This window comes from Ictalurus punctatus, chromosome 22 (genome assembly GCF_001660625.3).
Source record: "Ictalurus punctatus breed USDA103 chromosome 22, Coco_2.0, whole genome shotgun sequence".
NCBI classification, from domain to species: domain Eukaryota; kingdom Metazoa; phylum Chordata; class Actinopteri; order Siluriformes; family Ictaluridae; genus Ictalurus; species Ictalurus punctatus.
This window is the reverse complement of record NC_030437.2, coordinates 1570001-1582843: the sequence shown is the minus strand read 5'-3', so window position 1 is coordinate 1582843 and position 12843 is coordinate 1570001. Positions and strand designations below refer to the sequence as shown.

At 42.8% G+C, this 12843-nt stretch overlaps 1 protein-coding gene across 1 annotated transcript in view; it reads right to left on the bottom strand.

Annotated features, from left to right (window-relative positions):
* Positions 1–8827: 8827 nt before the first annotated feature.
* Positions 8828–12843, bottom strand: part of fam222aa (family with sequence similarity 222 member Aa) — a 25642-nt gene continuing 21626 nt past the window's right edge. Inside the window, exon 3 of the mRNA XM_053674390.1 lies at positions 8828–12417. Within this exon, the coding sequence (XP_053530365.1) occupies positions 11006–12417 (1412 nt within the window). The 3' untranslated portion in view covers positions 8828–11005. The remainder of the gene's footprint in view (positions 12418–12843) is intronic.

Sequence of the window (12843 nt, the reverse complement as noted above, 5' to 3'; positions counted from 1 at the left end):
GTCCTCCCCGAGTGCTGTAGTTCCTTAGACGCGTTCCTGTTCTCCAGCACATTTCCCAGGAGTTCCTCACTGCTTCCCTGTTTAAACATTTCCATGGTTATTGTTTTTTTCTTTTTTCACTACTCAAAATACTCAGGCTTTTCTTTATCATCTTTATCAGCTGCTGCACGTTCTTCTCTCCTTGTTCATCTGCTGCTACGTGTTTTTTCGAAGATGTTTTGTTTTGGCTTTAAGACCGTGAAAAGGGACGATGTTGTGGTCAGATCTGGGAGAAATCCTCCGGCAGGAAGCGGCGATGAAACGTGAGTAACGTCTGTGATGTGTGCCGAGTGCAGGGAGTTTAGATACAGTATTCTAAACTGGTCATTAAGTTTTACTTGTTAGCGGATGTAGAGATCGAAATCTACACCTGTAGATAATAAAATCCAATTAAAATAAATAAACAGTTTTGGTCCAAAGTCCTGGGCATGTTGTAGAGCTAAATTTCAATGCAATGCCTTTAAATGTTAGAAATATTATTATTATTATTAGTAGTAGTAGTAGTAGTAGTAGTAGTGGTGGTGGTAGTGATAATAGTAGTAGTAGTAGTAGTAGTAGTGGTGGTAATAGTAGTAGTGGTGGTAGTAATAGTAGTAGTGGGGGTGGTAGTAGTAGTGGTGGTGGTGGTAGTAGTAGTAATAGTAGCAGTAGTAGTGGTGGTGGTGGTGGTGGTGGTAGTAGTAGTAGTAATAGTAGTGGTGGTGATGGTAGTAGTAGTAGTAGTGGTGGTGGTGGTCATAGTAGTAGTGGTGGTAGTAATAGTAGTAGTGGTGGTAGTAGTAATAGTGGTGGTGGTGGTGGTGGTAGTAGCAGTAGTAGTGGTGGTGGTAGTAGTAGTGGTGGTGGTGGTGGTGGTAGTAATAGTAGTAGTAATAGTGGTGGTGGTGGTGGTAGTAGTGGTGGTAGTAGCAGTAGTAGTAGTAGTGGTGGTGGTAATAGTAGTAGTAGTAGTAGTGGTGGTAGTAGTAGTGGTGGTAGTAGCAGTAGTAGTAGTAATGGTGGTAGTAGTAATGATAGTAGTAATGGTAGTAGTAGTGGTGGTAGAAATAGTAGTAGTAGTGGTGGTGGTAGTAGTAGTAATGATAATAGTAGTAGTAGTGGTGGTAGTAGTGGTGGTGGTGGTAGTAATAATAGTAGTAGTGGTGGTAGAAATAGTAGTAGTAATGATAGTAGTATTAGTGGTAGTAGTAGTAATGATGATAATAGTAGTAGTAGTAGTAGTAGTAGTAGTAGTAGTAGTGGTGGTAGTAATAATAATAGTAGTAGTAGTGGTAGTAATAGAAATAGTAGTAGTAGTAATAATAATAGTAGTAGTAGTGGTGGTGGTAGTAGCAGTAGTAGTAGTAGTGGTGGTAGTAGTAGTAATAATAATAGTAGTAATAGTAGTAGTGGTAGTAATAGAAATAGTGGTGGTAGTAGTAGTAATAATAATAGTAGTAATAGTAGTAGTGGTAGTAATAGAAATAGTGGTGGTAGTAGTAGTAGTAGTAGCAGTAGTAGTAGTGGTGGTAGTAGTAGTAGTAGTAGTAGTAGTAGTATAGATTCTCAGTTCTAATTTGAAACCTTTTGTCACTTGATGTTTCTTGTTGTACTGATGGGATCCAGCAGCGGGCGATACAGAGTTATAACGCTCTCTGTAACCTCATTATCACATTTCACTGGAAATCAGAAAGCACAGTCAGAGTAAAAACAACAATAAGGTCAAGCTTCAAGTAGAACCTTTTTGGACACTAAGAACCCGTAGAGAACCGCTTGTGTTGAGATGAAACCCCATTTTATTGCAGATTATTTTCTGCTTAATTCTTCAGACCTGCAGTTTAGCTCCTGGTCCACTCTCAGAGGGTTCTTTGCAGGTTCTTTAAGGGTTCTTGGGCTTAAAGAACCTTGGTTCTACTTTTGAAACGGGGATTCACGCTTGCATTGTTCTACACAGAGGGACAACTGAACAGCCCTTAAGATTGTTGCATCATGGGAGAATCACCTGTAGAGGAGGCAAATCCTCTTTAACGCAAATGCTAACCATGCCATTAATCCACAGAAGAGTTTAGCTGATCTACCTGTGTGTGTGTGTGTGTGTGTGTGTGTGTGTGTGTGTGTGTGTGTGTGTGTGTGTGTGAGAGAGTGTGTGAGTGAGACTGAGAGTAGGGCAGAGCCTGCAGCAGTGTGTCATCATGTCAGTATCTATGTAACCACATAAACACTGCTAGAGAAAAGCTGCTCGGCACCTTCACCACACACACACACACACACACACACACACCAAGACATGGAGATATGCACGTCCGTGACGTGTGTGACCTACAATACACATGTCCCTAAACCAGACTGATGCACATGTACTGTAGTCTCTCTCACAGATGTCTCTCTCACTGATGCACATGTACTGTAGTCTCTCTCTCTCACACACACACACGGTATTGAGGTTATGTTTCTGTATGTGTGTGTGTGTGTTTGAGAATTTCAGCAGCTGTGTGAATCTGGTTTTATTTTAGGGCAGTGTGTGTGTCATGTTTTCATCAGTCAGGTTTTTATTTATTTTATTTTTTTGTAACAGAAACTTGTCTTGAAAATTGAAATACTCCAAAATGTGTAAAGAAACGATACCAACTGCATGAGTGTGTGTGTGTGTGTGTGTGTGTGTGTGTGTGTGTGTGTGTGTGACAGAAAGGGTTTGGTGGGAATTGAGGTGTCTGAGACATTACTGCTTCATATCCATCCTGGTCTCTGCTGTCTTGAAGCTGGTGCAGTGACACAAAACAGATCAGAAGGTTACTTAGCTGATTTTGTGTCTGTGGGATTAAAACTAATCTGGAATCTTCTCGTCTCTCCCGGTTCAGGATTATTCTCTCCTCGGGTCTGCTGGGGTTTTCTTACTCTTCATTCATCCACAGCCATGAGGCTGAGGAACCTGGAAACCTCCTTATCATGCAGACGTCATTATTAATCATCAAGCAAGAGGAGTTCCCATCCCATCATCTTGTAACTCGAGCATCATAACACCACCAGAGGGCAGCAGAACCACACATTATGGAGTATGGATCTTCAGTTACTGACCTCCAGGGTTTATTTGCGAGTGCAGACCACAGCGTCGAAGTGAAGGCCAGGGTTTGCGCGAGGTATCACGAGCACGTCGCCGTCAGGATGAAGATGGAGGTGAAGTACAACACTGATTCGATATGATCTGAGATTTCTGTCTTGTTCGCAGTTCCTCCATGATGTAACATGGTTTAAACATTTTCACACAACAGATAACAGGGTAGATCTGTACAGGTTCCTACACAAGCAAAACCAGACGGTTAGACTCTTCATTACTGTGAACAATCTTCTTTACAACCGCCAAGTGCTGGAAAAGCATCTGGTCCAACACGCCAGGTGTTCCTGCGCTTCTCGTCATTGGTGTTTGCGATTGTAAAAAAATAACTGTATCTTGAAGTCGGTTGTGGATAAGTGCTTTCAGGGTCAAAGTTCAGAAGAATGAGTGTCCAGTTCAAGCTTCAACACTCTGCAAGTCATTCATTTACTTGTAAATTCTGTTGGATTTTTTTCTTCTGGTGGATAATTTAGAGGGGTTAATTACACTGAGATAAATGGAGGCCATTTTATATAGAGAGAATTAATGTATTTCTAAACACAGGAACCGTACGTCAAGGTTTTTGCGGTTCAGAAGTTCTCTTGCAAGAACCTTCTGAACTGATGCTGCAAACAAACCTTGGCCTGATGATGATGATGATCTTTTTCTCTTCTTTATATCGACATATACAAGCGGGAGTAACAGCAGTCTGAGCATCGAGGTCTTCATGAGGTTTCTTCATGATTGACATTTTGGTGAGTCTCAAATCGCAAAGCCGCTCACGAGTGATCAAAGCAGCAGCGGGATCTCCGGCCTTGGTGTGTGTGTGTGTGTGTGTGTGTGTGTGTGTGTAGTCAGTGCCAAGGCTCCACAGAGAGAGCAGCTGCCCTTGTTTTTATTGCTCCTTGCCTCCCTCCGTCTGAGAGGAAGAGCGAGAATGGGGGATGAAGAGATAAAGAAAGATGTTTAGTAGCTCTCGTTCCATTTCTTGCCCTCTCTCGCGCTCTCTCTCTCACACACACACACGCACACGCTCATACACACAAACACGAATTTAACCCCTCTAATAACATCAAAGAACAAGTCAATAATTGGTACACGTTACTTTTTTCCCCCAAAAAAGCAGTTAAAAGGAAAAGTGTGAAGAGAAATGGAGTGAGCTACAAGATTTCCTTTTCCTCAGCAGAGACGTGTTCGGTGTGTGAACGCTGCAGCTTTACTTTTATACTAAAGCCATAATGTACACGCACACAGAGCTGGTGATTTCTTCAGTCTAACAGGTTCAATATGAAACAATAGAACAGCGCACACACACACACACACACACACACACACACACACACACACACACACACACACACACACACACACACAAGGCGAGCTGACCTTTGTCACCCGTTCCTCAGTTCCTTGAGATTTATGAAAGGGTGTTCATAACAGACACTCACTGCTCTCTCACACACGGACACACACATGGAGCCAGACACACACACACACTCACATGGCCAATGACCTGGAAGGTCACAACATTTAATTAAGGAACTCGAACACACAAACACTCACAGAGGAATTCTCTCCTGCTCCTTACACTTCCTGTCTCTCTCTCTCTCTCTCTCTCTCTCTGTGGAACAGACAGCTGAAGAGAAGCAGACATGAGCTAATTAACGACTCCAACACAGAAGCGGTGGAGTAGAACGAGGAGGAGATAGTGAGTGAGAGAGAGAGAGAGAGAGAGAGAGAAGGGAGGCAAAGTAAGACAGGTGTAGTGACACTGTCACTGTGGGTTTTAAACGTCAAGGCAACAATTTCACCCGGCTCTTCAACGCCACTTCTGGCTACGTAAAGAATAAAACGTGTTGCGTGCTGCTGTTATAGTAACATAGTTTTATATATATATATATATATATATATATAAGGAGGAGTGGTGTGATGGAGCAGTGTTGGTGTTTATTATTGTCCTGTAACAGCACGTCCAGTACCGGTTTATGGTTATGATGTTACCGTGAAGCAGAAATGTTTACAGAAAGCTTAACCCTGTAAAAGAACACCTTTTCCCCTCCAGTCTGTTCAGGACCTGTACATTGGGCGTAATTAGCGTGCTGTTGTGTCAACACGTAACCTGTCTATCATTCAGCGGTTGCGGTAGGAGCATCATCTGGCCAGGTTTGAAGAAATGATTATTTGTACTGAAGTTTGGCAAACACTCAGATCAGCTGTGTGTCTGGATCCTGGATCCTGTTTAAGACCAGGAAAGACTAGCTCTGCCAAAGCCCAGCTGTTAGAACTGAAACCAGGAGCGTAATATTCCTACAACATACCCAGCACACAGACGGAAAGTCCGTATAAATAAACAACAAAGGGTTTCACCATCTTTATTATAATTCAGAATTTGTGAAGCATTAACAGACGAGAACGAGCAGACACAGTGAGGGGGAAAAAGATGGCGTGTAGAAGAGTGGGCTTGTGGAGTGTGTGTGTGTGCACGCATGACTGAAAGTTTGACACGTCCAACACACAGCCGTGGAAGTGTTAACATATCGGTCCTGCCAGAGGACGAACACGACAGCTAAGTGGCCCTCAAATCTGCTCGGTGTAAAGAAAATGGTGAAAAATTCAAGTCGGCCGTGAAGCAGGAGTGTTACAACAGGTGCGTCTCTCGTTCTCTCACCCTCGTGTAGGAGGAGGTGACGGCCTGTCAGTTAGCCACGCTGCAATTATCCTGATTAGCAATTAGAGCTGCTTCAGCCTGCAGAACCTCTGTGACCCCGTGTTCTCTTTATCCTGCACACAGTCTGGTGTTATTCTATTAGCGGTGCGTTTCTGTGGACTTGTGCATTACTGTCGCTAAATATGTAGCTATGACTACATCCATCCAACCATTCTGTTATCCTTCCATTCAACGTTGCATCCATCCATCCATAAAACTATACACGCATCCAATCGACTATTCGACCATCATCCATGCATCTGATTGACTATTCATCCATCCATCCATCCATCCAATCGATTGTTCATCCATCCATCAATTTGACAATTCGTCAATTCATTCAACCATACAGCAATTCAATTATTGATCCAATAAACCCTGTCCATACTTTCATTCAACTATCCATCCATCCATTTGACTATCCATCCATCATCCATGCATCCAATCAACTAGTCATCCATCCATCCATTTGATCTGGCCATCCATTCGATTACTCATCTATTCCAGCATATATCCACTTAATTATTGATCCCTTAGACCCTGTCCATTTATCCATTCAACTATCCATCTATACATTCGACCATCCGTCCGTCAGACCATGCATGCACGCATCTATCCAACAATCCATCCACATGATAATCCATCCATCTGCCTATCCATTCAACCATCCCTCCATCCCTTCGACCATGCTTCCATACATTCAAACCTCCATCCATCTGACCATCCTTTCATCTATCCTTTCACAGCAGCAACAGCTGAAAGGAATTCTGTCTCTGAGGCTTCACTTAACATTCCACTGCTATTATTGTGTAATTCCCCATCAATGCCCATCTGTCCTTCACTGTGTTCAAAGCTATAGAGTGTAGAGGTTCAGGCCATGACCCCAAATCCTGAATACTTTTCACGTACTCACCAGTGTGGAGAAGCATGAAGAGTCCTTGATGGCCGTGTATTGAAACAAAAATGCCTTTGAACGCTTTTCTCGAATTAAACGTACACACACTTCACACGTCTCTGTGATCATCGAGAACGCCGACATGTGTCAAGAAGTTTGTCACAAACCTCAGAGAGTTCTCAGCTCCCTCTCTCTCTCTCTCTCTCTCCACTTTCAAAATCAGGCCTGTTTGAGTGCCTGGTTTCCACCTGCTGAGAGCTGCTCTCCAATCAAGTGAGGATCATTTGAAAAGACGACCCCTAGATTGCTTAAGAAGGCGGCATAAAGGGATGGGAGGGATGAAAGGAAATCGAGGAGCAGATGAGGGGAGGTCAGTGGAGATGAGGTGAAGAAAAAGCTGTAAGGAAATCTGTCCTGGTGATTTGTGTGAATTCATTAAGCTTGAGGTTTTTATGGGAACGTGGGATAGTTGTGCAAAGGAAACCCTGACTTCAAATCTCAATATAATCATACGCTCACTAAAACTGCACACCTGCTACAAGCACTAGAATTCCTGTAATGCAATTAATGGGAATTTGTTGGGAACAGAGCCTCATATCTCAGCTTTGGAGTGGGATAGAGCGAAACCAAGTGCACTCTTATGTATGTCTTGGCCCCACTAACTCACGGTGTGAATTTGACGAAGATCTGAAAAAATCAAAATTTTCACTCAAAAAAACACAAAGGGGTTTTTACAGTTTTTCCAGATGAAAATTTTGACTTTCTCAGATCTTCCTCAGATTCACACTGTTGATTACTGAGGCTGAGATGTAGATAGATATGCACGTTTCATCTGAATATCACACTCCAAAGCTGAGATATGAAGCATCCATTTCCTATTAATTACAGCCATTGTAATATACATGTTTATTTTGGGTGGGGGGGGGAGTGGTTGGGTGCAAATTTTGACTTTTTCAGATCTTCCTCACATTCACAAGGTTGGTTACCGAGGTCGAGACGTATATAGAAGTGAAAGTTTTATTTGAATGTCTCACTCTGAAGCTGAGATACGAGGTGTCGACTTCCCACTAATTACAGTCATTGTAATATACATGTATTGTAGCGACTAATTTCCACATTTACTATAATCACACACTGATTATAATCACACACTTGTACATGTAAATCACGTAAATGAATCGCATGAAAATGTATCACTTGAATATGAATCTTACGTAAATGAATCACATGTAAATGAATCACATGTAAATGAATCATATGAAAATGAATAAATAAATTAAAGACATAAACACACACTCGCTATACATTATCCAGTCACTATAATCTTAAATTGATTATAAATCACACATTCACTATAATCACACACTGCTAGAATTCCTGTACTCTCTCACACACACTCGCTATAAATTACCCAGTCACTGTAATCTTACACTGATTGTAATCACACAATCTCAATTATTCCACATATCAGAACATGCGTTATGATTTTTGATGAGAATCCATTTCCCCTGATGATCCTTCTCCTCTAATTCTTATTTAAAACAAGTAGAACACTTCAATCTGAATTGCAGCATGAGAGCAATAACACAGTGTGCTGCGGTTATAGAGAAATAATGAACTGCAGTGGTGTTAACAGTAACTCGTCTTCCTCACACCACCCTCTTGTTGATTATTTTCCTATAACCTCTGTTAAAGCGAGCGTATTTGTAAGGAGGGGGTCAGAAAGTCACCGGCTAGATGAACAGGAAGGATCTAATCTTTGCTGCGGTCCAGTTTGCGTTGTCCTCGTGACGGTTACGCCAGTGCAGCGGTTTCAATCGCGTGATCCGGATCCTCAGCAATATAATTAACACAGCAGGTGCGTCCAACACACCTTACAGTGCAAACATAACGCAAGACACCTGTCACGCCGCCGCGTGACTGATGAGACGCGAACAAACTAGTCTGCGTCCATCTGTCCACATACACGAAGTATTAAACAACATGGATTATTTCCTCCATAATTTACTGCATGTAGTCTCTGATACGAGAGCTCCAGCTGTTAACATCCAGTTCAGTGTTTAAATGTGTGTGTGTGTAAGAATTTAAAATGAAGACAATCACACAAGTCAAGGAATGGGGTTTTAAATAAATTCTCAAAATCCATTTATTTTAATTTTTTTGCACCTCAAAACAAGTAAGGAATGAGTATATAGAACAGCAGGAATGTACCAGAATCACAAAGGAAATTTTTTTTCTTTCTTTCTTTTTCTTTTTTTCTTTTTTTTTTGGTTTGAGCTCAGAAAAAGCAAATAAAATTACCCTTCATACAGTCATAATAATTGCACTTCATAAATCTAGACTGCTTTTTGCCTCTGGCAGAAACCCAAACATTCGCTCGCGCTCGCTCTCTCTCTCTCTCTCCCTCCCTCCCTCTCTCTCTCCCAACCTCTCCAGAATTTAGGAATTCAATTTTCCAATAAAACGTGACTGAAAAAAAGAGAAATGCTAATTCAGCACAGAGTACCATGGCACCAATCCTGTTTCTCTTCTACTTTCTCGCGCTCTCGTTTTTTTTTTTTTTTTTTTTTTGCTTTTCACATTGGTCCACTCAGACGGATAAGTGCAGCACATTCACAGGGACTTCACAGCTGGAATGAACGTTTCAGTGTTAGAGAGAGAGAGAGAGAGAGAGAGAGAGAGAGCACTCTATACCTTTTTCTCTCCAACAGAGAAAGAAATCAAAGACTTGGAGAAAAATGATTGTTTCATCTTTCCGAGGAAGTTAAATGAACGAGTGCTGGATTTACCATTTCTCTCCTGCTTCAAAGAGCGTCATGTGACCAGGCCATTTGCTTTCACACGACTCATTAGCATTAATTAGCAATGGGAAATTCGCAGGACCACGAGCCTGGGTCTCAGACAGAACCTACAAAAGGCAGAGAGTCGAATTTCCTAAAACCTGAACACTAAATCAGAACGTCTGCTCCGATTCTGTCAGAGTACACGTGTTTACCACGTGTTTACCACGTGTAAGCAGAAGGCTCGGTGTCGACTGCCATGAACTGGTTCGTCCGACCACTTATGGGGAAAAAAAAACCATACAGACTAAGCCAGTCGCTGGCTGAAAGCTGTAGAGATGATGAGGAGTGTATTAACACTGTGTTAAGAGCATCAAATATATTGAAAAAAAAAAAGAGTTAATGGATTCTTCCTGAATAATATTCATGAAATTTTGCATTTGTTTATTGATTAAACAAAAACAGCTCTTGGTCGTGGACGCCCATGAATTACACCACCCACAGGTCCTAAAACTAAACAAAACAAAAAACCCCTAAAACTTCAAACCAAAGTGGAAATACACCAGGACCTTCTATTACGACATTCTGAATTCTCAATATTAAAACATTGTGTATTTCTGGGCCTCCATCGCCTGTATCATGGCCACGGGTCAAATCCCTCGGAGGATCCCAGTGTTCGTCCCTCATCGATCAAAAGCAGTGATCGGACCTGATCCGAGTTACTGATTTTAGCCAAAAGAGGGGAAAAAAACAACAATCAATCAAACTCGAAACAGAAATAACTCAATAGGAACCATTAAAAAACTAAGACATTTCTTTCTCCTTAGCAGCCGATACATCTCATATACTACAAATATATAAAACAAAAATAAATTCAAGTTTTCAAGTTCATAAATACATTAAACTCAAACTAGTCGTTTCCAGCTTTTCAATCTTTTCCCAACATTTCAGATTTCCAAAACAGTGCAATTTTCAATTATAGCCGTAATTATTCTTATAATTAAGTTGTTGGTTGTTTTTTTTTTTGTTTTTTTTTTAAAGTAATATAACTAACATCCTTAAACAACACTCAAACGCACGGATCCTACAGCATTTCCTTCGCGACAGTGGATGCCATCTCCTCTAGAACTGTGCACGTTGACATTTTGAAGCTGTATTCTTCTTCCATACACACGTCTGAGTGAGGAAAGTCATTTCCTGCTCGTACATAAAGTGATTTCTGTCCAAACAGATCATGTGGAGAAAATAAAATGGGGGAAAATAAGAACGCAAAAATCCCTGTTGGCAAAAAATAAAATCTAAAAAAAAATTCTCTCTAACTTTCACTTTCCTCCCAGTCTTCAACCATAACCATAGTGTTCAACCAATCACCATCCAGATCTTCCCAATGTTCAACCCATCACCATCCAGACCTTTCCACTCTGCTTCAAAGCACGGGACTGACCACAATCCACAAATCCATCTGCACTTTTGATTAAAATGATCTCCGATTTGTGGAACCGTAGATCGGAGCTTTATCTGTAAACAGGAAGCCGAATGTGCGCATGCTGATGATCCAGAAGTCGTGGTACTGAGATGGTTTCATAGCCTTTACCCAGCATCTGCTCTTTAATACACGGAGGGTGGATGTCATTGATCAGGTATTCCAGCGACTGCAAACTGCTACTAAGGACAGAAGCATTGCACAGGCTTTTACTTGGCAAACCACAGCAGATGCCTCCTGAGCTGTCTGCGGGTGCGTGTTGGTGATGATGGTGGTAGTGATGATGAAGGTGTTGATGAGGCAGGAAGCCCAGCTCCTTCTGCCCAATGGTTGTTGTACCTGGTGGCAACTCCTGAGGGTTGTAGCAGTCACTTTCTGGGGTGACCAGGACACTGTTCCATGCTGGGGCAAAATACTGCCCCAAAGCGAAATTCCCCTGCATGGCGGCACAGTTCAACGGTGAGGAGCTCAGTTTGTCGAGGCCGCCTCCTCCACTCACGCTCGTCATTATTGGGTATGTCCTGGAGGAACAGGATGCCTGGGATCCACCCACTAGGATGCTTGGGCCACAAGATTCTGGTGACTTGCTCACCGCACCGCTTCCACCACTTCCCCCGCTGTACATCCTCAAAATGGCTTGCTGCTGCTGTTGCTGCTTGTGCCAGAGGATGTAATCCAAACTCTCGGAATACGCAGTCACCTTTGCTGCATCCCCGTTCTGTCCTGCTAGTACCGCGCCAGAGTATCCCACGTTCCCTTTGGGTGCCAGATTTGCTGCGTAACTCCCTCCTGAGACGGATGAAACCCCAAGTGCAGTGGTGCCTTGCTTGCAAGGACTGGGATTGGAATTTGGGTTCGGGGGAACCGTGGAGACTTGCTGGAGGGCCTGGGCCTGACAGTGCTGGTTGATCTGGTAGATGATGCTCTGGATGGAAGGGAGATTTGACTGAGAGGAGAGATTGATCCCTCTCGTCCCTGCTAGAGGGATCACAGACCCAGCAACCGTGACGTTCGGCGGCACAGTAAGAGCTGCAGACTCATGGGGCTTTGGAGGAGCCGCACTGAAGCCCACTTGGTAGGGAGCCACTGATAAGTGGGCAGGAGAGACCTTAGTCCGCCGGCCCTCTGAGTTCTTCACCACAGCCTTTGCGGAAGCGACAAACGATGATGAAGAAGAAGAGGACGAAGACGAAGATGATGTTGAAAAGACTTTGACGATAGCCAGAAGGCCTTGGTAGGCACCTGGTTGGAGGTATGGGCTGTAGCGTTGACCCGTTGTGTCGTAACCATTCACTGTGCGGTTAAGATGCTTGTGCTGTGGGACCCTGATGTTGGTAGGAAATATTTTAATGGACAGCGGGCTGTTGGCTGTCTTCTGGGCGTAGGCATCCAGTTCTGCCGTGCTCGGGTAGCGTGGAGACTGGACAGTCATGCTTGGTTCACCTGAAAATGAGGAAAAAAGTCACTGTTATTTTTATGTTATTCATTGCCTGTAATTCTACCAGTACCAGTACTTGTGTTGAATGTGTTCAGCTCTAAACCTGTCCTGTACATGTGATCTAGTCGTGCCAAAAAAGCTTTCTTGAATCAAACTGAAGGGGAAAAGAAAAGAAAGGAAAGAAGAGGCAGGAAATGTCCATAAAGAGGTTCACAATAACAATGAAGCGGTCACAACGTATCATAGTAAGTATCACACCTGGATTTCAGATTTATTAGAAAGGCAGGTCAGTCTAATGAGTTACTCTAACAACCCGACCACAGTTCTGTCAGCTGTGACCTGTGGTGGACGAGAACAGAAGGTAGTCATGTGACCAACTCACGGAGCGCAAACTTCGCTTTAAATCTGCAAAACAAAAACATTTGGAGTGA